The 27,136-nt window shown below is 40.5% G+C and overlaps 2 protein-coding genes, 1 long non-coding RNA gene and 8 other non-coding genes across 12 annotated transcripts; 9 read left to right on the top strand and 2 right to left on the bottom strand.

The window, feature by feature from the left end:
* Nucleotides 1-1,090: 1,090 nt before the first annotated feature.
* Nucleotides 1,091-3,325, top strand: LOC117970366 (uncharacterized). 2 transcript variants are annotated; one of them, XM_059006172.1, is made up of 4 exons: nt 1,091-1,667; nt 1,818-2,050; nt 2,151-2,486; nt 2,928-3,325. In XM_059006172.1, exons 1-4 carry the CDS (start codon nt 1,220-1,222, stop codon nt 2,964-2,966), a joined length of 1,056 nt encoding a protein of 351 aa, XP_058862155.1. In that variant the 5' UTR covers nt 1,091-1,219; the 3' UTR covers nt 2,967-3,325. The 2 variants fall into 2 exon arrangements, with proteins under 2 accessions (XP_058862155.1, XP_058862154.1); XM_059006171.1 differs by lacking the exon at nt 2,928-3,325 and having other exon boundaries at nt 2,151-2,575.
* A 1,424-nt stretch (nt 3,326-4,749) lies between these two features.
* Nucleotides 4,750-4,821, top strand: trnae-uuc (transfer RNA glutamic acid (anticodon UUC)). Its single transcript has one exon. It is a non-coding gene; the product is annotated as a tRNA-Glu (tRNA).
* Nucleotides 4,822-5,243: 422 nt separating this feature from the next.
* Nucleotides 5,244-5,315, top strand: trnaw-cca (transfer RNA tryptophan (anticodon CCA)). The gene has a single exon. It is a non-coding gene; the product is annotated as a tRNA-Trp (tRNA).
* A 1,266-nt stretch (nt 5,316-6,581) lies between these two features.
* trnaf-gaa (transfer RNA phenylalanine (anticodon GAA)) lies at nt 6,582-6,654 on the top strand. Its single transcript has one exon. It is a non-coding gene; the product is annotated as a tRNA-Phe (tRNA).
* Nucleotides 6,655-7,695: 1,041 nt separating this feature from the next.
* On the top strand, nt 7,696-7,806 carry trnal-caa (transfer RNA leucine (anticodon CAA)). The gene is made up of 2 exons: nt 7,696-7,733; nt 7,761-7,806. It is a non-coding gene; the product is annotated as a tRNA-Leu (tRNA).
* Nucleotides 7,807-11,347: 3,541 nt separating this feature from the next.
* On the top strand, nt 11,348-14,426 carry LOC131703202 (uncharacterized). The gene is made up of 3 exons (XR_009309719.1): nt 11,348-11,466; nt 12,774-12,955; nt 14,055-14,426. It is a non-coding gene; the product is annotated as an uncharacterized LOC131703202 (long non-coding RNA).
* On the top strand, nt 11,382-11,454 carry trnaf-gaa (transfer RNA phenylalanine (anticodon GAA)). The gene has a single exon. It is a non-coding gene; the product is annotated as a tRNA-Phe (tRNA).
* On the bottom strand, nt 11,590-11,663 carry trnan-guu (transfer RNA asparagine (anticodon GUU)). The gene has a single exon. It is a non-coding gene; the product is annotated as a tRNA-Asn (tRNA).
* trnak-cuu (transfer RNA lysine (anticodon CUU)) lies at nt 12,066-12,138 on the top strand. The gene has a single exon. It is a non-coding gene; the product is annotated as a tRNA-Lys (tRNA).
* Nucleotides 12,487-12,597, top strand: trnal-caa (transfer RNA leucine (anticodon CAA)). The gene is made up of 2 exons: nt 12,487-12,524; nt 12,552-12,597. It is a non-coding gene; the product is annotated as a tRNA-Leu (tRNA).
* Nucleotides 14,427-17,813: 3,387 nt separating the features above from the next.
* On the bottom strand, nt 17,814-24,779 carry LOC131703066 (uncharacterized). Its single transcript, XM_059005933.1, has 17 exons — nt 24,686-24,779; nt 24,546-24,604; nt 24,366-24,455; nt 23,811-23,938; nt 23,589-23,735; nt 23,395-23,475; nt 22,563-22,733; nt 22,360-22,456; nt 22,044-22,264; nt 21,819-21,969; nt 21,516-21,724; nt 21,281-21,398; nt 20,994-21,193; nt 20,801-20,915; nt 20,507-20,676; nt 19,752-19,800; nt 17,814-17,839 (listed from the first exon to the last, which is right to left on the bottom strand). The coding sequence occupies exons 1-17, from the start codon at nt 24,709-24,711 to the stop codon at nt 17,814-17,816; spliced, it is 2,058 nt and encodes a 685-aa protein (XP_058861916.1). The 5' UTR covers nt 24,712-24,779.
* Nucleotides 24,780-27,136: the final 2,357 nt, after the last annotated feature.

Here is a 27,136-nt window from a genome sequence, read left to right as displayed (position 1 = left end):
TTATTAAGGGCTGACTCGTTTAGATGTTCGAGAGATCTAGGTGTACTGGACAGATCTACTGGATTTTTTCCAAATCGTAAGTGTACCGCCTGTGATAATACATTTAAAACTAAGAAAATGCACAAGCCATACAAAGAAAAAAAAGAGTACAGTATCTTACAAGTGATTGTGCTTCAACTCATGTCATTTGTGTGATTTCTTGTCCTAGCCATTTGCAATATGGTGGTAAAACTATTAGACAGTTACAATTGCACATTAATGAGCGAGCATAAAAGTTCAATTAGGAGAAAACATATTCATCCACCACTAGCTAGACATTTTGTAGATGCCAAAAATTCCGTTTCAGATCTTAAATTCTGTGGCATACAAACATTTTCAAGATCGCAGTGGTGGTAATGTCACGGGTGTCGAATGTGTTGATTATTATTTTATACAGTATTATCACTTATGATTTTTGAATTTTAATTGGATTGGTTTTCCTTTTTTTGCACAGTTTGTTTATTTGAATTATTGTTTTATTTTTGAGCGTTAGATGCATTTTAATGTGTATTTGTTCACTTAACCATACGTCATCCACTCTCTGGTCCAGATCTCCTCCTAGGGCTCCTGTCCAGATGCCTGTTTGGGCAGCCCTCTCCATAGGGTGCTGCGCTTCAGCTGAAGGCCTCAGGAGAGATCCTGATATCCTGACATAAACCACGAACGCAAAGGTTCTTGTCAGTACCTCTTTTCAAATGTCTTCAATCACCAAGTTCCGCAGTCCTCCCAGAGTGAGTCCACGAAAAAAAATAACAAAACGAAACTGACACTGTCCGTGCACAAAAAAAAAAAAACCCAACCACTCGCTGTCTAATCTCGTCCTCTTTATTTTCGTTTACTTCCCTCGGCTTCTCTCTCTTTCCTATTCCGGTATCTCCTAGTTCCATGCTCCCAGTCTCTTAGTTCCTCACCCTTTTTATACCTCAAAGCCCACCGTGGGTGTCTTCAAAGTGTGGGATCGGCAGCCTAAACAAAAAAAAAAAAAATGGTCAGTGGAACATCCTTCAAAGAAGTTCTTGAAAAAGGTGAGTAGATAAAATGATACTGATATAACTTTCTATAATTCCAAATAATCTTTTATAATCTTTCTGTATGGTTGCAATGGGTGGACGGGTGGTGTAATTAACTACATTCCACTTATATTTTACAGTCTGTTCTGAAATTTTAAGGCAGTGTTGGGATGATTCATTATTCTGTAGTTGAATTGGCTGGTGGCACAAAATGGAGCACGGATCTAACAACAGCTGAAAAGATTCAAAATAGAATGAAAAAGTCAAATAGGTTGAATGGCTGTCTGTTGTTCTTGCCATTTCTTATTTTGTTATGTATAAATTTAAATGATCAATTATTGATAACCTTTTCAGGTTCACAAAAACTTGGCCTTCCAAAAAAGGGGCATATACTGGTCCTGGAAACTGACGGAACTGAGATTGATGATGACAAAATCTTATTGGAGATGCAATCAGAATCTTTAATAATACTGATGGAAGGAGAGAGCTGGATCCCACAGATACCCATAGAAGAACAAGTGAACATAACATCAATTGAGCAGAAGTCTGATTCTGAAAAAATAAATGAAATCATATCCCTTGACTCCGCAGCATACATGGAATCTTTTGCAAATCGGAGTAAGTACCTGTTTATGTTTATTTTTTTCTTGTTGCTCATCAGTTTAATTTTGTTGCACATTATTAAGATTGCACTCTTTATCAATGAATGTCAGCCTCAGACTTAATTATTTTTTGTTTTGTATTATTATTTGTTATTATACTCAACAGGATGTTCAACAGTGGATGATAGAACCCCTCTGCCTCCATTTTCTGACCTGGTGCATAGAAGTCTTCTGGCTGGCAATTCAAGAGGGATATGGCATAAAATGGTTGATGAAGCATCTAATTATTACCTGGCTAATTATCGCAGCCTAAGTGACAGGCCATTGGAAAAAAGCTGTATAGCAAATACCCATGCATTAAGCATGAAGGGAATGAACCGTGGGCAAGATGGAATTCAAGTATGCAAAACAATACATTGGGAATTGAAGCTTGCCATTTCTTTCTGAAACTTGATGTATTTATTCACAATTATTGTTTTCACCTCTTGTTCTTTTGTAGTCCTTATTTTCTAAGTGCCTCAGTCAGAAGATGAGGCACATGAGGTGGTCTTTAAAAAGGAAAAACCTGCCCATTGACTCCAATTCGGCACCAATTATGGCAAAGAAAGCCCAGGTACCTACCATACAGAGGCGTGAAGAACGGCCCGATGAAGAATACGACCGCCATGTCGAAGAATTAAGAAAAGAATTTGACAAAAATAAGCCTGATGACAATCACATAGACATTCTTCTTAAAGAAACGTTTGGCAATCGTCGATTGTGGCTGACCACTCTTCCAGCTGGAAGAATTAAACCAATTGTTGAAGTTTACCCTTGTTTTGAATGGGGACAATTTGTAAGTATCTGTTTATTTACTCATGTTATTGTAAAGTTATAGAGGGCATACTACAATTCACCTGCTTACAGTTAACTGCATTATTATTTTCCTTCTACAGTCTCATCAAACAGTCAATATTACTGATCACTAAAATAAAATTAAAATTGTGGTTGTGAATGTTGGATTAAAGGTTGCGATTTGCTTTAATCCAGTCCAAGTACAGTTATTATGATGATGATATACAGAAACTCATTTTGTGACATTTATTTTACTTTATTTTTTATTCATTTTAAGTAAATATTTATTTTTAATGTAATGTCAACCATTTTCTAAAACTGTTATCTGACAGCATAGGTCCTGGGTTTATAAATTCTAGTTCAACATTCCTGCGTTGGAGGTATTTTTTATTTTATTTATTTTTTTTTCAACTTCATACTTGTGCATGTGTTTTTCTATTAGGTAATGGGTGAATTTGCAATGGTCCTTGGAAGTACATGATTTGAAACATTGTGCAAAAGGGCTGAACAGGTTAGGACGGTCTCTGAGTTACTGATTGGATCCAAGAAAGAGGTGAGGAAATAAACGATCACAAAACACATTGTATTCTTGTGAATGACTTGTGGCTTTGCCAGCTGGAAACGCACGAAGGTAACAAACAAAAAGAACAACAAACCTCCTCCCTCTCCCCCTTCACACCCCGCCACTGTACAAAGCAATTACTTATACAAAGGTCATTACCCCCACCCCATTTTTCTTTTCAGGGAGATCTCAGAATGCTACCTGTAATTCAGCTCATTGAAGAAAAAACTAAATTTGATGAAGGAAAGGGGAAAAAGTCAGTTTCGGTCATCACTGTATATGAGGTAATTATACTAAATAACATTAATCAAAATGTTTGGGAGTGGGGGGGCACCCATTGACTCGGCTTCAAACAAGATGTCCTCTTACTGTCATTCAAGCATAATTATATTGACTTATATAATGCTAACAATTGACACAGTAAATTTAAAATTAAATTAAATGTATCTAACAAAGTACAATAAAAATGTTATATTTTATATATTTATATTATTTTGTCATCATTTCATTCTGTTATATTTTTCAGGATATATCTACAAGTGAACTTGACAAGTACTTGAAAACCACACCAGAAGAACCACCGCATCTTGTTCTTTGTGTTGCAAAGAACACCCTCCAGGAAGCTGTAATAGTAGGAGATACTGTTGCGATATTTTGCCAAGCAAAAACTGTATTAGATGCTGTGCTTGTTCTCCTGGGAATGTACTATGCCTTCCACCTGCAGTACCCCAAAGTTTATTCGCAGGTGCTTGGATTCCTGCAGCAATATATATTGGGAGACCCATTTACTGGATGCAAATCCCATGAATACAGATTTTTTGCAAAAGGGTTCAACGATTAAATTAGTGAATTACAACAATAACATTCTTACATAATTGTAAATATCTGTAAACAAATTAAATAATTATTTGTTAAAACTGAATTTCATGATAAGGTAGTATGTTTTTATTGTCTATTTAAATAATTTATTTGAGGGAGTGGACATATACAGTATTCTATTTGATGTTTTAGATGTTTTAAATACAATCATATATATTGTAGCGATCTCGGTTCCCGCAGGCAGGCGCATCACACAGGGCGAGGCAATCCACACACAGCCAGAGGGCAGGCGCGAACCCGGGACCTCTTGCACTAAAGCATAGCGCCGATACCGCTGTACAAAAGAGCCGGCTCCTTTGCAAGGAGTGTATATCGGGCTCATGTCTCTGTGTGTGATTACGTCACCTACCAGCCCTATTGCTGCCTTCCACCATGCACGCTACAATATGTATATAGGTGTAACAGATTTTATTCTTCAAATTGTAAATATTTATTACAATTCAAATACTTGTTACTATTGCAATAGATTTTTTGTTTAAAAAAGTTTTTGGCTTAACTTTGAAATATGCAATAAATAAAAGTAAGTTGTTTAATTTGTGTCTTTTTGTATTGTAAAAATAAGAAAGCATTTACGTGTTTAGATCTTAAACACCTGTAGATTTGTAAACGTGTTCAGGTGTTTAAAAAGTGTTAGAGCGAATAAACATGTTCACGTGTTTATTACTTAAACACCTTAACGCGTTTATATTCTAAACATGTTTATAAAGTAAACGCCTTGACGCGTTTAAAAAGTGTTACAGATAAGTGTTTATGAATGTTCCAAACTTACACATGGTTTTAGAGTGTAGCTACTGTTGCATGTAAATGAGTTTGATAATTACATTCCCATATGGTCTAGCGGTTAGGATTCCTGGTTTTCACCCAGGCGGCCCGGGTTCGACTCCCGGTATGGGAACGTCTTTGTTTTTGTCATTTTGTTACAGAACTGTGGTCATGTGTAATGTGTTTTCATTATGATAATAAAGCTACAGTTATAAAATAAAAAAGAATTAAAAAAAAACTACAGTTACTTGAGGTATATATATATATATATAATTTACAGAATGGTACAAATGTATTTGACTCTATTCACATTCCCATCGCAGTTTGTTTTTAGATTATATTAGTCCCTGGTCAAGACAAAGTCTCTCAGGGGTTGGCTTATCATTAGATTGCCGATGTAAGGTCTCTGGTCCCATCGTATAAGCAAGATAGTTTATTCACAAATAAATACATACACTTTTATTTATGTTTCTGTTGGTAAATTAACACATTATCGCATGCTTTCATGTCACGCTGTGCACTCTAACATTGCATCACAAGCAAACAGTACACCAGGACTTCGTGGCGCAACGGTAGCGCGTCTGACTCCAGATCAGAAGGTTGCGTGTTCAAATCACGTCGAGGTCAAAGCCGTCTTTATTTCTATTCCACTCTATTTCATTTTTTTTAACGTGTTTGAATTTGAATGTTTCCGTACATTTATTTATACAATTTAGCCCACACAACATATTGATTATATAGCGACAAACAAATGACTTCCTGGGGGGGCAGTTCAGTTTCAATCAAGTTCCAGTGTCTCTGCCATTATCTCGCGCTGCTGTGTTTGGTCAGGTAAAAAGGGCGTGACCAGAGCGGTATGGGCAATCCCGTTAGGTAGCTTGCATGTCAATCTCTCCTTCTTTTCTATTTATATACCCAGCACTGCTTCCGCCCTTCGTCTGTGTTTGTTTCTATTCTTTTCATCATTCAGCTTTTGTATTTTTCTGCAGGAGCTCCAACGTTAGTCTTTTCTGCTCCATCCAGTCTCCAGCGCAGCTACAGCGCCGTTCAAAGCGCAGCGTCATTCTCAGCTTGCTCTGCGTTTTCATCAGAAAGACTGTTCCGACGTCACCGCTGCACTGCAACTCTTTCACACCGGCGCCTCACAGACCATGGTTACCACGGCAACGCCTCATCTCGTGAACAGTGGGAACAATAGTATTGTGGTTTACTACATAATATCCCACCCATCGTTGGTGTTCAAACAAAGCAGAGTGTTACATTGGGAAAGGGCCGTACCTGTCAGTAAGTATTTTAAATTCATGTGGGAAGGTTTAAGATTGTGAAGAAGTTTAAATATGCTGCGTATTTGCGCATTGGGAACTTTGCATAATGACGTTTTTATTAATGCCACTTTCTTACGGACAGTAGTCAGGGTGATGATACAAGACCAGAACCAATAAACCTGTTATTTGCTTGTCCTTTCACTACCATATTCTGTCGTGCTTGCTCAGAATACGCGTGAATCCTGAAAACATCTTGTTAATATATAAACAAAGCCAGCAGTCACTTTATTGATCACCCTGTGGATTGGAATACAGATGATTGTGTTAAAGATGTTAATAGACTTTCAATGTACAAGTTTTAGAGCTAAGCGTTTGTTGAGGCAGTTCAAGCGCTGCATTTTCAGGCAGCCAGTTCCAGTGTTTGCCTTTTGGACTTACTCTGGAAGGAATACAAAAAAAAAAAAAACATTTGTTGAGAATCGCATTTGGGAGAAAACTTAACAGTTTCGAAACACATTTGTAAAGGCATCGGATTCTATTATGGTGTTGCCGAGCTGTTGAACGTTTCTCATTACAGGTTTACTGGATTGCCAAAAAGAATGCTATCTCGAAACATCAGTCTTGTCAAGCCGAAATAGCTCAGTTGGGAGAGCGTTAGACTGAAGATCTAAAGGTCCCTGGTTCGATCCCGGGTTTCGGCAACCAGCAAGACGATCTTTGTTTTGTATTATTTTGAACTAAAAAAACAGAGCACATTTATTCTTCAGCGTAATTGGATGAAATAACAGCGTATCAGAGTGCCATTATCTAATGTGATTAAGAAATGGAAAATGCATCGTCCGTGGGTGGGCTTGAACCACCAACCTTTCGGTTAACAGCCGAACGCGCTAACCGATTGCGCCACAGAGACCAACCTGTTAAGCCGCCAAAGCATACGGGAGTGATGAGCAAGGCGAGATGCTGCAGAACGTGATGGAGGGAGCAGAACTTAGCAGAACCTGAGATCACATCTAAGATGAAAGCAACACGGGGCAGGAAAGTCTATGTAATCCATTATGGCAGCACAGCATATGTCGTTTTGTTAGATAACACCCTGGGAGACAACAGAGCAGTGTGTGTAAATAGCTACAATGGAAACCATATACTTACGACTTCATTTTGATACAGAACTGTGGTCATGTGTAATCTGTTTTCATTATGATAAGAAAGCTACAGTTCAGTGGATTATATTTGGAATCTTTGGTTCTGTCATTCACTATTTTCTCAAATAAGATGACAAATTAATAGCTCAGTTGGTTACAGTGAAAAAAACGAGCACCAGTCAGCCCGGCTAGCTCAGTCGGTAGAGCATGAGACTCTTAATCTCAGGGTCGTGTGTTCGAGCCCCACGTTGGGCGTCCTTTTTAAATACAAATTGAAGATGTTTCTTCGAGACAACGGAGCAATGTCTGATTCTGTTCACATTGTATACAGTATTGCAACAAAATTACTTATTGGTCATTGTCAAATAGCAATTGCTATTGTAAAATGCATGCATCGTTTATAGCTATAACGATATTGAAATAAATAATCTTACTTTTTTTGGGTTGACTTCAATCCGTTTCTTTTTTTTACAATTGTCTTAACATCATTCATGGAGCATCAGTTGGTATGTGCGTAATAAACCCAATCGGGCCTTGATACGACCCCCTAGTGTGTGCTGAAATAAATAATGCGGTTTTCAACATTACCAAACGCAGCTTGTCAGAATGGCCGAGTGGTCTAAGGCGCCAGACTCAAGGACTCTGTCTTTCTAAAGAATTGTGTGTTCTGGTCTCTGAATGGAGGCGTGGGTTCAAATCCCACTTCTGACAGTTGACTTTTACTTATTTTTAAAAATAATAAATTTCAGCACTCAATACCATTTTAATTTTCATTTTAAATCGGACTAAAATAGTGTTCCTAACACAGATTGCATTTTTGTTGTAAACAGACTACTTGTTAACGTCACTGAAAAATATTTTGTGTCCAAACATGTTATTTAACTTGATTGTTTTAAAATTCCAAATAACATATTACTTTGAAAAACATCTCCGTCGACCACTGGATCGTGGTCTCAGGCTGGGATGCGGACCATTGAGAACAGTATAAACCATCTATTACTAGACGCAGCTTACAGGAGAAATGCCCTCGTTTAACATGCTAGGATGATCGACTTCGACATTCTCCAACTGCTGTTTACATTTTCTAACACGTTATGAGGAAGAACAATATTTTTGTGTCCAAACATGTGTTATTTATTTGATTGTTTTAATATTCCAAATAACATATTACTTTGAAAAACATATATATTTTAATACAGTCCTATTTGAGTATTTAAAATATGGTTATATTCAAATGCCAGCAACGGTGTGTTAATTTAACGAAGCGCCTAACGCCGCTCGGAACGTTCACATTTTTAAATCCTAACGGTCTCTGCTCAGCTGAGTGGAATGTTCACGAGCCGGTTGCCTAGCAGCGTCTCCCCCTCCTTCTCTGCCCCGCCCTCTCGCCCTCTCTCGTTGCTCCAGCTAGGAGTTCAAATTTAGCTTCGTTATATTAGCGCAATTCTTTACTAACTTTTACAAATTAGCTTATTAGAGGCTTCGTGTTTTTAAGATGGTTCAGGTGCAGTCCGGGCAGACTGACTGGAGCATCATTACAGTATACCGCACTGCGCTCAGCTTTGTGTGGCCGCTGATACACAAAATAATGAACGACTGTTTAAATAAATCACATGTATTGCTTTTTAATGCTAAATATGTATCTGGTATTCTAAGTATTATCAACAATTAATAATTCAGCTCTATTCATATTCAGAATGTAATACAGTATTAAAACTATCAAACTGACTGGAAACATGGAACACATTAATTGCGATCGATTCGATACCAATAGGATTACATAAGAGCTGTTGTGTATAGACAATGTCATAAACGCCGAAATGAACACGGACGGTCTTTATTAAGGGCTGACTCGTTTAGATGTTCGAGAGATCTAGGTGTACTGGACAAATCTACTGGATTTTTTCCAAATCGTAACTGTACCGCCTGTGGTAATACATTTAAAACTAAGAAAATGTACAAGCCATACAACGAAAAAAAAGAGTACAGTATCTTACAAGTGATTGTGCTTCAGCTCATGTCATTAATGTGATTTCTTGTCCTAGCCATTTGCAATATGATGGTAAAACTACTACAGTTACAATTGCGCATTAATGAGCGAGCATAAAAGTTCAATAAGGAGAAAATATATTCATCCACCACTAGCTAGACATTTTGTAGATGCCAAACATTCCGTTTCAGATCTTAAGTTCTGTGGCATACAGACATTTTCAAGATCGCAGTGGTGGTAATGTCACGGGTGTCGAATGTGCTGAATATTATTTTATTCAGTATTATCACGTATGATTTTTGAATTTTAATTGGATTGGTTTTCCTTTTTTTGCACAGTTTGTTTATTTGAATTATTGTTTTATTTTTGAGCGTTAGATGCATTTTAATGTGTATTTGTTCACTTAACCATACGTCATCCACTCTCTGGTCCAGACCTCCTCTTAGGGCTCCTGTCCAGACGCCTGTTTGGGCAGCCCTCTCCATAGGGTGCTGCGCTTCAGCTGAAGGCCTCAGGAGAGATCCTGATATCCTGACATAAACCACGAACGCAAAGGTTCTTGTCAGTACCTCTTCAAATGTCTTCAATCACCAAGTTCCGCAGTCCTCCCAGAGTGAGTCCACGAAAAAAAATAACAAAACGAAACTGACACTGTCCGTGCACAAAAAAAACCCAGCCGCTCACTGTCTAATCTCGTACTCTTTATTTTCGTTTACTTCCCTCGGCTTCTCTCTCTTTCCTATTCTGGTATCTCCTAGTTCCATGCTCCCAGTCTCTTAGTTCCTCACCCTTTTTATTCCTCAAAGCCCTTCTAATTCCAGGTGTGTACAGGTACCTGCAATTGTTTGGGGCGGGACCTGAGGTCCGTGTGGACAGTGCTTGTGATAAACAAAACAAAAAATACTTTAATTACGAACTCCGTTTCACCCGTGCACCAAATAAAATAGACAAATAATAATCAACACAGCAAAAAACACAGTGCAAAGCAAACAGAAAATTATGAAAAAGAAAAAAAAAAACGATCTAAATAAAATATTCACACAATATTAATTAATACGTGCAGAAAATAAATAAATAAACACAGGCATAGGGTAACTTGTGTCAAATACATACACATGTATTTATGTTTCGTTTGGAGGCAAATTAACCCAATACATTATTGCATTCTGCCACGTCATTAGATGAGAAAAGCCCCTTTGTGCCAGTGCGCATTCAGAGATGCGCTGAGAGAATCCGTCTTCTGTGTCACTCGGTACTGCCAGCTTTCCCCCGTTGGTGATATATTGGTCAGCATAGCTGCTTTCCAAGTAATTGACCAGAGACGATTCCCAGCCAATACAACTGTGTTTATGCCCACGTTTCAAATAATTAAATTTATAAAAGCAAATCGCATTGTTTTATGTTTTCTTTACTTTTAAAGCTGAGAATCAAACACACTTCCGACAACTTCATAGCCCTGCTGGCTACGAACACGTATTGAGTCGGCTGTTTCCCATGACCCTGGTGATACCGAGTGTTTTCCGAGTATCAGCGTCGGCATTACCGTGTTTGGCATGCTTGTTGTACACTCTAGCATTGCATAACAAGCTGGCATGACACCTGGAATGACACCTGGACTTCGTGGCGCAACGGTAGCGTGTCTGACTCCAGATCCGAAGGTTGCGTGTTCAAATCAAGTCGAGGTCAAAGCCGCCTTTGTTTTTATTACACACTATTTCATTTTTTAACGTGTTTGAATTTGAATCTTTCCGGACATTTATTTATACAATTTAGCCTATACAGCATATTGATTATATAGCGATCAAACAGATATTTATTGTATTGCGATTCATTTTTATGTTTCATTTGATACAGCACAATAAGCTAAAGTGAATCCGAAATTACTGTTGACCAGTCTCCATTGACACAGTTGGGTAATAAAGTCATATTAACACTTCCTTGCATGAGATAGTGAAAATGTGTGTAACCTGTCAGTCAGTATTTTAAATTCATTTGGGATGGTTTAAGATTGTGAAGAAGTTTAAATATGCTGCGTATTTGCGCATTGGGAACTTTGCATAATGACTTTTTATTAATGCCACTTTCTTACGGACAGTAGTCAGGGTGATGATACAAGACCAGAGCCAAAAAAAACCATTTGTTGAGAACCGCATTTGGGAGAAAACTTAAGAGTTTCGAAACGCATTTGTAAAGGCATCGGATTCTATTATGCTGTTGCCGAGCTGTTGAACGTTTCTCATTACAGGTTTACTGGATTGCCAAAAAGAATGCTATCTCGAAACATCAGTCTCGTCAAGCCGAAATAGCTCAGTTGGGAGAGCGTTAGACTGAAGATCTAAAGGTCCCTGGTTCGATCCCGGGTTTCGGCAAACAACAAGACGGTATTTGTTTTGTATTATTTTGAACTAAAAAAACAGAGCACATTTATTCTTCAGCGTAATTGGATGAAATAACAGAGTATCAGAATGCCATTTTCTAATGTGATTAAGAAATGCAAAAAACATCGTCCCTGGGTGGGCTTGAACCACCAACCTTTCGGTTAACAGCCGAACGCGCTAACCGATTGCGCCACAGAGACCAACCTGTTTTGTCGCCAAAGCATACGGGAGTGATGAGCAAGGCGAGCTGCTGCAGAACGTGATCGAGGGAGCAGAACTCAGCAGAACCTGAGATCTCATCTAAGAAGAAAGCAACACGGGGCAGGAAAGTCTATGTAATCAATAATGGCAGCACAGCATATGTCGTTTTGTTAGATAACACCCTGGGAGTGTGTGTAAATAGCTACAATGGAAACCATATACTTACGTCTTAATTTTGATACAGAACTGTGGTCATGTGTAATCTGTTTTCATTATGATAATAAAGCTACATTTCAGTGGATTATATTTGGAATCTTTGGTTCTGTCATTCACTATTTTCTCAAATAAGATGACAAATTAATAGCTCAGTTGGTTACAGTGATAGAAACGAGCACCAGTCAGCCCGGCTAGCTCAGTCGGTAGAGCATGAGACTCTTAATCTCAGGGTCGTGGGTTTGAGCCCCACGTTGGGCGTCCTTTTTAAATACAAATTGAAGATGTTTCTTCGAGACAACGGAGCAAAGTCTGATTATGTTCACAGTGTATACAGTATTGCAACAAAATTACTTATTGGTCATTGTCAAATAGCAATTACTATTGTAAAAAGCATGCATCGTTTATAGCTATAACGATATTGAAATAAATAATCTTACTTTTGTGGGTTGGCTTCAATCCGTTTCTTTGTTTACAGTTGTCATTACATCATTCATGGAGCAACAGTTGGTATGTGCGTAATAAACCCAATCGGGCCTTGATACAATAGACAACCCTAGTCTGTGCTGAAATAAATAATGCGGTTTTCTACTATAGCAAATGCAGCTTGTCAGGATGGCCGAGCGGTCTAAGGCGCCAGACTCAAGAACTCTGTTTTTCCAAAGAATTGTGTGTTCTGGTCTCTGAATGGAGGCGTGAGTTCAAATCTCGCTTCTGACTGTTCACTTTTACTTATTTTTAAAAGGAATAAATGTGTTCATTTTACTATAAAAGATTGTTTCATGGAAATCAACAGCTGATACCAAACTCTTGTCAGCACTCAATACCAATACCAACAAAACTGATTTGCTATTTGATTGGTTTCCACAATGTTTAGCTGTTCTTTTCCCACCCAGCTGTTATATTAATCAGGAAGGCTATTTCCGCGGCCAGCACGAAGCGCCAGCAAACAGAAGAGCCTCAACAAAAGAGCCGGGAGTCTAGCTGTGGGAGTCCAGCGAGGGGAGGCCTGCCTCGAGACGCTGTTCGAATAGATCCTAACCTAACAGTGCTCTGGAAGATGCCATCTACTAGTCAGGTCTGTACCCTCCACCCCACCGCTCCCACTGTGCCTATTTGTCTTGCCTGTCCTGCTGTGACTGTCTCTCACATCCCTGTTCTGTCCTCTCGTCCTCGTCCTCTGCCCTCTCTCCGCTGCTGCTCCTCCAACCCCTCTAACCTCATCCCTCTGCCTCTCCCCCCCTCCCGCACACTCTCTGGTGCACTCTGGAACTGTCACTCTTCTGCTAACAAAGCTGATTTCATCTCTGCCTTTGCCTCCCACCTCTCTCTCGATTTCCTTGCTCTCACTGAAACCTGGCTGTCCCCTGATAACACTGTAATTCCTGCTGCCCTGTCCTCTCTCTACGTCCTGTCCCATACCCCGCGTCTCACTGGACAGGGAGGAGGGACTGGTATTCTCCTCTCACCCTCCTTACTCTTTTCGGTCCACTCCCACCTCTCCTCACTTGCCTTCAAACAAGCCTCTATCACTCCCATCCTCAAAAAACACCCTCGACCCCACCTCCCTCCAGAGCTACCATCCTGTCTCCCTCCTACCCTTCCTCTCCAAAACCCTCGAGCGGGCTGTACACCGCCAGCTCTCTGCTTTCCTGTCCAACCACTCTCTGCTCGACCCTCTCCAATCTGGCTTCCGCTCTGCTCACTCCACTGAAACCGCCCTCCTGTCTGTCACCAACTCACTAAACTCAGCCCGAGCAGCCTCTCTGTCCTCTGTCCTAATTCTCCTCGACCTCTCTGCTGCCTTTAACACTGTCGATCACTCAATTCTACTATCCTCTCTCGCTGACCTGGGAATCTCTGGCACTGTTCTGGCCTGGTTCTCCCCTAACTCTCCAACTGCACTTACCAAGTAACCTGACGTGGAGAAACTTCCACACCTCGCCCTCTCACAACAGGAGTCCCCCAAGGGTCAGTCTTGGGTCCTCTCCTTTTCTCTCTCTACACCTGCTCCCTGGGCCCCCTCATCGCATCCTATGGTTTCTCATACCATTTCTATGCTGATGATGCTCAGATTCTCTCTAAATCTGACCTCCTTTTCTTTCCCTCCTCCTCCTCCTCTGATCTCTCTATCTCCATTCCTCTGGAATCTACCACACTCTCTCCCTCCTCCTCAGCTAAGAAACTCGGAGTCACCCTGGACCCCTGCCTCTCTTATTCCCAGCACATCTCCACTCAGGCACTCACTTGCCAACTCTTCCTGAGCAACATATGAAGAATCCAACCCTTCCTCACCAACTACGCCACCCAGCTCCTGGTCCAGGCCCTGGTACTCTCCCACCTAGACAACTTCAACTCCCTCCTGGCTGGCCTCCCTGCATCCGCCACCTGTCCGCTCCAGCTCATCTAAAACTCCGCTGCTCGCCTGGTGTTCTCTCTGCCTCGCTTCTCCCACGCTACTCCACTGCTCCGCTCACTCCACTGGCTCCCGATCACCGCTCACATCCATTTCAAGACTCTTGTACTAGCCTACAGATGCCTTGACCAGACTGCACCCAGCTACCTCCAGACCCTCATCTCTCCCTACACCCCCACTCGACCTCTCCGCTCCGCCTGCACTAGAAGACTAGCTCTACCTCCGCTACGCTCCCCTGCCTCCAGAGCCCGCTCCTTCTCCACCCTTGCTCCGCAGTGGTGGAATGACCTTCCTACAGATGTCAGGACTGCTCAGTCCCTGACCACATTCCGGCGCCTCCTCAAGACTCACCTCTTCAGACAGCACCTGTAGAACTCCTCTGTTTTTCCCTCTGGACACTTATCACTCTTCCTTAAATGCGCTTTACTTGCTCTTATCTGCCCCCTATTTTACTGCATCTAATCCTGTACTTTAGAGTACTCTAATCTGTCAAGTGTTATTTAATCTGTAGTATTTTGTATTTAATTATATCCTGATGTAACTGTAACTGACACTGTTATCTGCTCCGTTATTGAATTGTATTTTGTCATACTTGTACTTGCTAGAACCAAAGTCATAGTATTTATCTTGCTCTTAATTGTATTAATACTTGTACTGTGATTCTTGAAATGTATTTTGGTTTACGACTATAAGTCGCCCTGGATGCAGCAGCAAAGGTCATTCAAAATGATCTAGACAGCATTCAGAACTGGGCAGACACATGGCAAATGACATTTAATAGAGGAAAGTGTAAGGTACTGCACACAGGCAATACATTTCTCCCACCTTCCTTTCTATATTGGTTAATTGTAGGCTCTAGTTTTTTTTTTTTTTTTAACATCACTGAGTCCCTTGTCCCTGTGCAACCACAATGTAGAAACATATAGAGAATGTATGGCAATGGACAATAAACATCACTGCTGTTTCTCTTAAACCGTGTTTATTTATTTATAATACTGGACCCTGTCTTAATACTGTATTACATTCTGAATATGAATAGAGCTGAATTATTAATTGTAGATAATACTTAGAATACCAGATACATATTTAGCATTAAAAAAAGCAGTGAGGTATACTGTAATGATGCTCCAGTCAGTCTGCCCGGACTGCACCTGAACCATCTTAAAAACACGAAGCTTCTAATAAGCTAATTTGTAAAAGTTAGTAAAGAATTGCGCTAATATAACTAAGCTAAATTTGAACTCCTAGCTGGAGCAACGAGAGAGGGCGAGAGGGCGGGCAGAGAAGGAGGGGGAGACGCTGCTAGGCAACCGGCTCGTGAACATTCCACTCAGCTGAGCAGAGACCGTTAGGATTTAAAAATGCGAACGTTCCGAGCGGCGTTAGGCGCTTCGTTAAATTAACACACCGTTGCTGGCATTTTAATTTTGAAGAAAAATATATTTTAAGTACTCAAATAGCACTGTATTAAAAAAAATACTTTACTTCAGTTCCAGACCGTTTTCCAACAAATAAAAGGATTTACGTATTCATAATAAGTATATTTGTTATGATATTAAGACTAAACAAATGTGCTACAGTTTGGTGTATAATTTATTTATTCATTAAATGTTGTAGTATTTCTTTTTTAAAAAAAAAAATATTGTATTGTTTTCACAAAATAACATCCATACATTATCAGTTCATCTGCTAGAGTAATCAAATCACAAATATTACTCTTCAGTAATTCATACATAGACACGCTGTAGTAACTTCAAGAAGTTAAAATGTAAGGCTGGATTCAAGTTTAACCAAATAAATAAGTAAATACATTAATAACGACATGAAACTAAAATACGTTTTGGTAGCTCATACGTAGGCCTATTTAAATTACAAAATGCGACCTGTTTTAGAAATCGATTTATATAGTACCTGCCATTTAAATCTAAATTATATTTAAAACTGTTTGAGGGGCAGACTAGCATAGATGATTTCTGAAATCCATTAATATGTTAAACTATAACACCACAGTAGCACTCCGAGAAATATAGAAATTGATCATTTGTAAAGAATTAGCTGTGAGATTATTTAGATAAATAATCAGAATTATGGATGCATGGATTTTTGATTAAAATACACCCACATGTATTTCTGTTTCATGTGGTAATGTATTTATTAATTTCATTTTAACCCCTTGCTGGTGTCACGGCTTGTCTCTGTATCAATTCACTGATATTTGAGGTTGTGTTTAGTACACACTAGCAGGTGATCTGATAATCTTATTGATGTTATTTTGTGAAAACAATAACACGTTAATACTGTGCTACAAAAAATGACTCGCCGTGTTGTAACTTGTGCGGGTGATGTCATGGGTTGTCATGGCAGCGCCGATCATCACGGGAGGGGTTATCAGTGGTTGTCGGGGAAACGCTGGAGTTCCGCTGGCTGCCGAGGGCTCCAACCCGAATATCTAAATCAATACAGTGACAACAAAGGAATGTGACATATAAACCTAATGACTACATTAATGAAGCAGTAATACACGACAGGGTGTGTGTGTTATCATGAGGTAATATCACCATGCCTTGGGTGCGTTGGGAGGCACTAGACGAAGTGGAGTTCTTCAACCGCCCAGGAAGTGGTGATATATCTCATGATAACACACAGACCCTGGAGTGTATTATTGCTATTATCAAACGGGTCTAGGAGTGTGTTGTTGGTAGATAAAGAAGACTTTAAACCTTATTTTAATGTTTTGTATTTGTGTCACCTTCCACTGAGAGAAGTAGTTCCACAGTAGCTAATGGTTAGATTAAGAAATAAACATTTGATTTTAAGATGTTTTGTATAATATTTTCTTTTTCAGGACTCACTAATAGTTTCTTGTTTAGGTTTTATGCATGTCTGGGTTTTGTCCAGTAGATGGAGCTGCTGCTGCTGCTGTTGTGATGTTTTGTTTAGCAGAATGCAGTTCACTTAAAATCTTCAATTAAAATCTCCGGTAGTACTACTACAGACGGGCCGCCGATAGTCATCACTGATTAACCCAACATGTATATAAATACAAACCCAGTGTGTTTCAAAGAGCACTCAGAGTGACAGTGCCGGAGAGTCGGCGAGCAGGTTTAATAATATGAATGTGCCTGCACGAGAATCTTGCATCAAACTCAGCGTCCTCTATATAATATAAACACATTACACAAGGGGTTGCCAGCGGCTGTAGTGAATTCAGTTCCAATAACACCACGCTCTCTTTCTCTCTATATAGATATATATCTAGTCCTTCTGTTTTACCAAACAGCTCAAAGAATGGAACTTCTGGTTCGGTCTGGTGCGCAGATCTAAAGATTCCCCGCATCGGGTGTACCGGTTTGTTACGGAACGTGTTTTGTAAAACTAGTTTATCCAGTAACAGACTATATAAACCAGTGAAAACAAAAGAGAACATGTTGCCAAGCAGTGGTTTGTTTAACTAGTTCCTCAGTAAAGTAAGACTCTTGTGTACACACAGTATTAAAAACTGAAAAGCTAAACTAATACTTTACTTGGAGCTCTCACGAGGGACCACTTCCAGTAAAAGACGTATAAACCGCAGTGAACAAAATAAAAACTTGCATTCATAACAGAAAAAAAGACAGCCCATATAAATCTACACACTTTGTGATGCTATAACATGGTATTATATATAAGGAGTGTTGATAATTTAACCCTAAACTTGCATACTGAAAGTAGCATATCAAAAGCAAGAAGGAATATAAAAATAGGGTTACAGCTCACTGGAGGAGGAAAGTCTTTGCCCCGGGTTCACAATGAATTAATGAAGGGTCCTTGAATAACACACCATATTGAGAATGGCCTGATCAGGAAACAAGCAAAGCAGTAAGAGGAGAGAATCCCATTAACATGGCCATTCTGACACACACCACTATATAATCTGTGTAGAATTAATCAAGCACCCAAACAAAAAAAAAAAACACCACACACCCCACACAATCCAAACAGCCTTTACAAGCAAGATTTTTATTTATCAACACACACTTTTGGGCATTTTCCAAATATATACAACTCCAGCTACAATGACAACCACTGAACACACACCCATTGCAGCTCCCAGAACGGACCACGCATTGAATTGGGCTGCAAGAGAAGAAAGAAATAGTTAGTGGAATGGAATATAAAGAGATAGTTATATATTTTACTTGAACTGTAATTGTGTTCACAACATGCATATTACCGCTTCTAGGCATAAAGTGAAGGGATCCATCTCTCTTCAGCTCAATTGGGCCAGAAGACACAAACGCCTTTACTGCACCACCATCCATCCCTTCAGCACTGCGACCTACAGGAGGAATTAGGAGGAGTCCATCAAAACAAAGGGACAAAAATGCATGCAAAATGTCCCCCCTCCCCCCCAACAGACAGAGCTCTTACCAAGCCTCTGTTTTCCTGGAATGCACCGTCTGCTACAGAGGCTGTCTGATGGCCGGTTTGAATCACATATCACAACACTGCAGTGGAAGTAAATCTGAAAGACAGTACACCTTGTCAAGAAAAACAAGCATCAATAGATCAGGCAGGACCATCATCCAATGAGGATTACTGAATTGAAAAACAAATATATTGCATCATAGTAAGTGTTTCTTGCAAATGTGCAGTTATATGTTTTCATTCCAACTCACTAAAGATTTGAGCACAGTGACCATTTGCTGCTTGCAAAGCAATCCAAACCACACATTGTGGTACAAGATGCCCCAAACCAACACTCCACTTTACCTGTCCTTTCAGTGCATCCTGGCCGCTTGTGAAGGAAAACATTTTCACTTCAAACCTTTTCAGATGGGAAGGGAACAGCACTCTTGCATTGCTGGAGACTGGGTGAAAGATGGTCAAGTACTCATCTGCAGAGTTCTCACAGCTAGAAAGAGAAAGTAGGTCAGGAGCACATCAGCCACAACTCCAATTCCTAGGTTTTGTAGCAGCAATATCATATTCCAGCATCTTACCTGTCCACAACAACATCCCACTTTGGAGAGCTATTCCTGTCAGCAGAATAGGCTGCCCAGCAGTTCTCCAAAAACAATTCAGCCTGTGGATCCCTGCTGTACAGGAGTTCTACCTCAAAATACAAGGGTCTTCGCAAGTACTTCACAACAGGGTAATCCTGAACTCCATAGAAGTCATTGTAGGTTGAATCTGCAGAGATTCAAGGGAGAATTTTATAGGTGGAAACATGCTACTAGAGCATCTATATTATTTCAATTGCCAAGTCCTACCAAATGCAAGCCGCATGATGACCACAAGGTCCCCCAAGCCAGGCTGGACTACAGGTGCAGGATTATTCTGGTACAAGAACTGCACTACCTTGGTGTCATTGACCAGATAGTGACAGGCAACTCTCAACCTGGAAAGAGGAGATGGGGTTAGCAGAGTTTCAGCCTCAACCACAAGGATACTCAATTTGATTGCAATCCTTACCTGTAAGATGTGAACAGCACTTCATTCTCATAAGTCAGGAGGTTGTTGTCAAACTGGAAGAGAAATCAAAGACCCAGGTTGCAATGAACTTGTAGATTTAGTATGGAGCTGCATACCAAGTTGCAGACTAGCTAATATGGTACTCTGGATCATCCCCAGCTGTGTACTAACGTAGTACCAAATTTCACAATTTAAATAATAAAAAAAAAAACATTGGTAATGAATATTGCAATTTCATAATTAAACACTTTTGGGACCTCATGATTGTTACAGTTAATATGATACCACAAGTCTGTCTACAGAAACTGCTAGACTAATATGGTATTGTTTTAGTAACCTCTAGGAGGGCAACAGCAGTTATTTTGGATTTGTTGCAAATACGTTTGAATACACAGCTGGTGACTCTTGAGCTGCAATTGGTATCAACTCATTTATTAGTTTAGTCCCGGCCTCACCACGGGACCATCCCCAGCAAGTACGCTCCTTCCAGTTCACTGCAATTGACCCAAAAGGTCTCTTGGCAGCACATGCAATGCCATAACCAAGAGTCATGTCATGTGTCACAACACCTTTGTCAACGGGACAAGCAGTTCAATACAAAAGTGGCATCCTTCAGATGTCCACAAGTCATGCAAGTAATTCAGCGGATAGAAACACAGGTCACCATAGCTCCGTAGATTGATCCAGGGGTGTTGGGGCCACCTTGTCAATATGTTGAAACTCCTCAAAATATGGTTTTAAAATGTGGTCAATACTAACCCTTCTAGTTGTGCCACAGGAGTTGACATTAAAGTAGAAAACTGCATTGATAGCATCAGACTGAAGAGGCCGGCAACTTGGATCCCTTAGAGTTAGTTGACTTGGAGACAAGCTGGGGACAGATTCCACTTTCACAGCAAGAGCTGCCATAGTTCCATTGGTGAAGCAATCTGAAACACAGCATTTGGAGCCAGGTTAAGGAAACAGATTATAGCTTCAATACCACTTCATGCAACCTTTGGCCAATCTCAAAAGCAGCTATTCTAAAGAATGCTTTGTTTGCAGGAGAGTTACCAATCATCTTTGTAGGGAAACTGCAGGACAGGGAGAAGTCAGCCACCACAACCATGGTCCCAATATCCTTCAATGTCAAGTCAAGTCTGCTTCTGATGCCTGAAGAACTGATCACCTACAGAGACAATACATCAGGTCAGTAATGTGTTGAACCCAAAACAGCTAAAACGCATTTTAAAGTTCCATCACTTACTTCATATGTGGCATCAACTGAATTGTATGGCACAGTCATCCAGAAATTGGTAGAGTTGGCATTATACTTGTACAGGGCAAGCAGACTTCCACCAAGTTCTCTTGAGCCCACAAAAGGAATCCAGTTGCGACCCATGTTGCCATATGTTACCATGGTATAGAATGCAGCACCATCACAGTAGCCAGTTACTGTAGGTGGAACTGCAAGAGGAAGAGCAGTTGTCAGGGCAATGGACTGGATTGGTTAGAAAAAGGTAGTTGTAGACCAAAAAATAGTCAGGCACTTACTGATGTCTTTGAGAACAGCTTCGACTACAGCAGGATGAGTAAAGGGTGTATTCTCTGGCACTATATTCAGCAAGTAGGTCAGGGGCAGAATGTAGGTTCTGGTGTCTGGAGGAGTTACCTGAAAGAAGAGCAAGGGTTTGTAGGATTAAACCCAAAGTCAGACAGCAAGCAACACGTCCACAGGAAGCAAGCGTTTTCAAAGGGCAATTGGATGGTTGAACAGGTGGGATGTTACCTTTTGCTTCACATTGGGGTCCTCAAATGGCACCTGGAGAGTGTAGGTCTTGGATCCATTGGGAAAGACATGCTCCTGGACATTATAACCTTTTAGGTTGGCTTCTGGCACAGTTAACGTCTCTGGTCCAACTATAATTCTGACCAGCTCCACATCAGGCAGGAATGTCCCCAGGGTCACATTGAACACTCTGGCTTTAGGAACAGTGTCTGAAATTAAAGCATACAGTTAAAATGAAGGACATGAAGTGGAGCACTGCAACAAATCCCTTTGATTTACTGCATGTGGACAAGTTCTACATACGGTTTGTGACAACTGGTGGCCGAGGCATGAAAGGAGTGGTTATTGGATGAAGTACTGTGTACTTGGTCTTCTCAGGCCCATCTTGCCAGGTATGCTCCAGCATTGGTTCAATAGAGTAAGAGATCACATAGGTGTTGTCCAATACATGGCTCTGAAAGCACAGAAGCATCTTAGGAGGAAAGCTTTAAAATGAGAAGATTTAGAAGAAGCTGAACTTCTACATACCTTGTAATATCCACCATCAGCTCCCACAGGAATTTTTACAGTGATTAGCTGGGGACCGACATCCAGTTTATAATCTCTATTATGAATCGTTGCAGGGTCAAGCTTGCGGCCATCAACTCCCATTTGAACATCAAGGGTAGTAATTTGTGGTGTCGGAACAAGAGGAGGTAGAACACGGGGAACATTCCATGTAATCATCTGTTCTGTGAAGGCGGTTCCATCTGACAGAAAGGAACACCACAGACTTGATATAGAAAATTCATACATAAACCTAGAACAGTTCTTGAGCACTGTTGCCCTCCATAAGCTTACTCACCAGTAGGACATGTAACTGCAGTGTCCACCATCATGACCATCCATCTTTGCTTATAAAAGGTGGTTGATCTTAGCACAGCCATTGGTACAGTTTGGATCTATTGGAGGGGAGGGGGAACTTTTACTAAAATAAAAGCAAGACTAAATCTCCCTTCATAGTCTGGATATACTGTACTAGACAACAATGAAGCCTAGACTACTTACCACCTGAGGCTGGCTTTCTGTGGAGTTGTATGCAGCTCTAACCAGAATTCGAGTTGGTGTAGTGTTTATGCCATAGCCATTTGTCATGCCCTGAGCAACAGTCATGGTTGTCTTTCTATTTGCTGGGAGATGGAACACAATTTTCCAGATGCTGTTGTCAGCAGCAGTTGCCTAGCAGAAGAAAATCTCATTAGATTAGGGAGTTTGAACACAAAGCATCCCCAGTCTAAAATAATTTGTCATAACAGATGTCATGTTTAATAAACAGGAACTAAAACTGAAAGTTGAAAGTTAAATGACACATCACTGAAACCGTTCTAGGTTCAGCAGGCATCTAAGGGAACAGAAAATCCTCAAATACAACTTCGTACGAAAGCCTGTGAATGCATGTTGTCTGGATCCGATACAGGCAGAGTTTACAGCCATTCATTTGTACTGGACCTTAATACATCAGTGTACCAAACTTTAGGACAGCTAAATTGCTCCTATGCAGCAGTCCTCAAAAAAGTAAATCAGGATACATTTATCATGAAGGATTTATAGCCCTGCACATATGAAGCCACTACCTCAGTGGTTGAAATAAGGCTTACACCAACAAGAAAGGGTTAATTTCTCCACAATCAATTTCTATCAAAGCAATCACAGAATACATGTATGCAAAGCCAATGCCTTAAATGTCACACAATTCATATATGGCCACCCAATTGGGAGACAGGTTAAAGTTAAGGGGGCCGTTAGATTTTGCTTCCTCTAGACGAGACAGTAGAGTAGACTTCAATAAGCAAGACCAAGGGGACGTGAATGAAGCAAATGCAAAGTCACATGATTCTACCTCTGGGTACGCAAGGGACCAATCAGGATCATCTTGAACAAAGTTTGGCTCAATAAGTGGCACCCCTCTTCTCACAGAAACCTAAAGAGAATTCACATTAGTCATGAGTGAAGCACTTCTGTAATGACAATTAAATACCCACACAACCCAACAAGTTATACTGAACAGCATTATCACATCCTGACAGCCCTTACCTCCATGTAGTTTCTTTCACACAGAATCTCCCTCTCTGCCCATGGAGAATAGCGGCATGTCATGCTCTGAACATAGGAGGAAGCTGAAGTCATAGCACTGTTTGAGAAGACACTGATTTGTACTGTCAGCTTGTAGGTCTCATCATTCTGGAAACAAAGGCTAAAGTTAGTCCCAACATGTCACCATTAGAAAAGTTTACAAGAAATAAAATGATGACTCACTGTGTTCTGAGCAAAGCAGCTCAGCACAGAAGCAAGGAACTTGGCATTTCCCAAGAAGTCAACAGTTAAGCTATATCCACACTGTGCAGCCAGTCTTGGAGAGAGGGACACAAGCGTCCCCTTATTGTCTGTAGAAAGAAATTCAGATGGCCTTTTAAGAAACCACACACGTGATCAAGCAAGGTAGAGATATAACAAAGTGAACACCCCCACCGCCCTGTCCCATCTACTTATTGGAATTTTTAAAACTATATTAGTAGAATTAAACGCTCGTTCAGAACAGTAGGTTTAAAGTAAATGATTTCTATTTCTGTGCACTTGCAGTCAACAAATCTGAGTAAGGTTGTAGCAGCACAGGTCTATTTAGTGTGATCAGCAACATGCTTTTGAAACTAACGCAAGAGTTTCACATCCTGCATTTGAAAAAAAAAAAAACAAAGCCTGGCTGATGCCATACAGCGCATGAGTGCTCTGTACTTAATTCAAATTATTACATTATGAGTCAACAGGCTTTGCACATCAAAAGCTTTCCATTCAAGAAAAATGATCACTCACCAATCACATTGATGCGAAAATACTTTCCAACAAACGACTTATCCAACATCATCATCATAACACTCCCTTGACATTCTGTCCTCACCGAGCCTGCAGAAGACAACGATACTTGAAAACACACAACCGGCAAATAAACAGGAAGCTGAAAGGACAGCTCTGCTGAAGCGACCGTTATCGTACCTAGAGGGGGGTTCTGCGTCCAAACTTCAGTGACTAACACTGCTAACAGCAATGTTATTCTGCATTGAAAAAAAAAGACGCTAGTGAGAAACACACAATAAAATGAACGTTTCTAAAGTAGAGAAAAGATCAACAATTACCCAAATCTAAGACAACACGGCATCATTAAATCCAAAGCAGCCCCGACCGTGAACTTCTTTCTTCGTTACCAATAAACAATAATAAAAACAAAACCGTCAGTAGCTGAGTTTGGTGTTCCTTAGAGCGCAATGGGTTTATAAAGAGGTTCAGGTGCTAATGGGAGCTGATTAGCTGCAATTGATGCGCGCACCTCTTTCATATTAGTCCTCTGATTGTCAGTCAGTACGTTAATTAAAATAAATAATAATAATAATAATAATAATAATAATAATAATAATAATAATAATAATAACCCATTTAGAAGATTGTACTTTGAATTTAAGTTTGGCAGAAGTACGTGCGGATCAAACTGGACTGTCACCGACAAGGATCATCAGCGATCATCTGAACTAACTGGTTGAATAGACAGCACATGTCTGAGGGGGGTGTGTTCTGTACAGCTGTACATTTGATTAAAGTTTGTTGCGGAGTTTTAAACGTTTCCATGGCAACTGCTGTAGGATGAAGTTGCCCGGAGCCGCGGACACCAGATCAGATTGGATCGCATTGCCTGAAAATTCGATGTTTGATTGACGTGGTCAGTTGGCCAATAGAAAATGAGCGCGCTTTTGAGAGCAAGTCGAGTTGCGAATGAGAGGACAGGTAAGTTAGCAGTAGTATCGATAAAAAAATTAAAAAACAACGACTTGACCTAACAATGCTTGTACATATCTTGCTACGCTAGCCGCCCCCCAGATAAGTTTAAGTAGTAACGTTAGCTAACTTATGTTAGCAGCTAGCTAGTGTTAGCCAGCTAGCAAGCACCACCGGTACCTAGCTAATGTAGTCAACTGGGTAACGTTAGCTAACGTTAGATTGAATAATATCCCAAATAACGAGCATGATTAGTAGCAGCAGTGTTGCTCTTCCTTTTTATCCAGGCGAGTTTGTTCGTTAAAGTTAGATAACGTCACCCCGTTTATTACATTTACATTTTAGTCATTTAGCAGACGATCTTATCCAGAGCGACTTACAGTGCAAAACATTACATTTATATGAGAGAGAGAGAGAGAGAGAGAGAGAGAGAGAGAGAGAGAGAGAGAGAGAGAGAGAGAGAGAGAGAGAGAGAGAGAGAGAGAGAGAGAGAGAGAGAGAGAGAGAGAGAGAGAGAGAGAGAGAGAGAGAGAGAGAGAGAGAGAGAGAGAGAGAGAGAGAGAGAGAGATGTAGTTGCATACTTTGCATACCGTATCTCTGATTTGTAACGTTTCCATGGTTCGCCCCTGCCACTGCCGTGACTGGTTAAAACGATTAGTTCAGTTTTTTTTCTGTTTGGTAATTCAGTCATGAGGCAGCTGTAGCAGAGTGGCGCAGCGGAAGCGTGCTGGACCCATAACCCAGAGGTCGATGCATCGAAACCATCCTCTGCTAGCTTGTTTTTCTTCTGTTTGCAAAGTAGGTTTTCTAAAATATTAACTGAAGGCAAGACTTTGTGTTATTACATTTCAGTTTAGTGTGTGTATTTCGTAAATGTTAAAGTGTAGAAACGGCAGGTACGCAGCTTATCTGCCTCTACCCATAGAGGACCCATACATTTAAAAAAAAAAAAAATCTGAACACAAGGTGTGTTTATGTAATCTGATACGTTACATCTAGACTTAACTGTTAAATTGTGCTTCTCGGAAGACATACGCTGGAGGGCGCACTGCAGTTTTCAGTCTGGGGAATATTACAGATTAGGAGACTGCTTTAAAATACACAAGTATGGCGGGCGTCTCTGTTACAAAGAATTGTCACACTGTATGTATCTCCATAATGCGTTGGGACTAAATACGCAGATACGTTAAAACTATTTGGAGAATGCGGGCATCGATCCCGCTATTTCTCGCATGCTAAGCGAGCGCTCTACCATTTGAGCTAATTCCCCTTGAATTGTGCCTGCGATTCTCATAGGCTACATCGCAGCTTGATACGAGCAATTCAGATTTATATATATATATATATATATGCATCAACACTGTGTTGTGGCTCGAGCTTGTTTGACGAGGCAGGCAATGCAAAAATGCCAAAACTTGCTGTGTTAAGCACCACTTTTGATATTGATTTATGTTTTGCCATGTTATCACACTGCTACTAAGGGCCGGCCCTTTTAAATGTTAGCGTTTAGATGTAATTCAGAGGATGGCGTAGAGGGCTCTCTCGCTCTTTGCGCTGCTTTTTTCTTATCCTAAATCCTTTTCTTTAGCCTGTCTTTCCTTCCCTCCGTGGCGTCCTGCCCGGTAGCGTCCGCGATCTCTTCCGGGTGGAAGCTGATCCCAGTTCAGCCTCATTTAGTATTTCCAGCCAATCACACAATGCAGCGCTCGCCTCGTCAATTATTAGGGCAGGGCCAGCGCTGCTCCACGTATGTTATTGGCTGCCCCTCCTGTCTATCTCTCTCTTTTTCTTCTTTAACCCAGCACTATTTCCGCTT

Source organism: Acipenser ruthenus, chromosome 32 (genome assembly GCF_902713425.1).
Source record: "Acipenser ruthenus chromosome 32, fAciRut3.2 maternal haplotype, whole genome shotgun sequence".
Taxonomy (NCBI): Eukaryota; Metazoa; Chordata; class Actinopteri; order Acipenseriformes; family Acipenseridae; genus Acipenser; species Acipenser ruthenus.
The sequence above is the reverse complement of the archived record's forward strand: the minus strand, read 5'-3'. Positions and strand labels throughout refer to the sequence as shown.

Bases quoted from the DNA above. Each gene is read 5' to 3' on its own strand.
- LOC131703066 (XM_059005933.1), bottom strand. From the start codon at position 24,711: ATGATGCCGTGTTGTCTTAGATTTGG. The intron at 24,456-24,545 runs GTACGATAACGG...TGTCTTCTGCAG, and splicing joins GACGCAGAACCCCCCTCTAG to GCTCGGTGAGGACAGAATGT. The intron at 23,939-24,365 runs GTGAGTGATCAT...TTCTTTCTACAG, and splicing joins TTTTCGCATCAATGTGATTG to ACAATAAGGGGACGCTTGTG.
- LOC117970366 (XM_059006171.1), top strand. From the start codon at position 1,220: ATGATTCATTATTCTGTAGTTGAATTGGCTGGTGGCACAAAATGGAGC. The intron at 1,668-1,817 runs GTAAGTACCTGT...TATACTCAACAG, and splicing joins GGAATCTTTTGCAAATCGGA to GATGTTCAACAGTGGATGAT. The intron at 2,051-2,150 runs GTATGCAAAACA...GTTCTTTTGTAG, and splicing joins GTGGGCAAGATGGAATTCAA to TCCTTATTTTCTAAGTGCCT.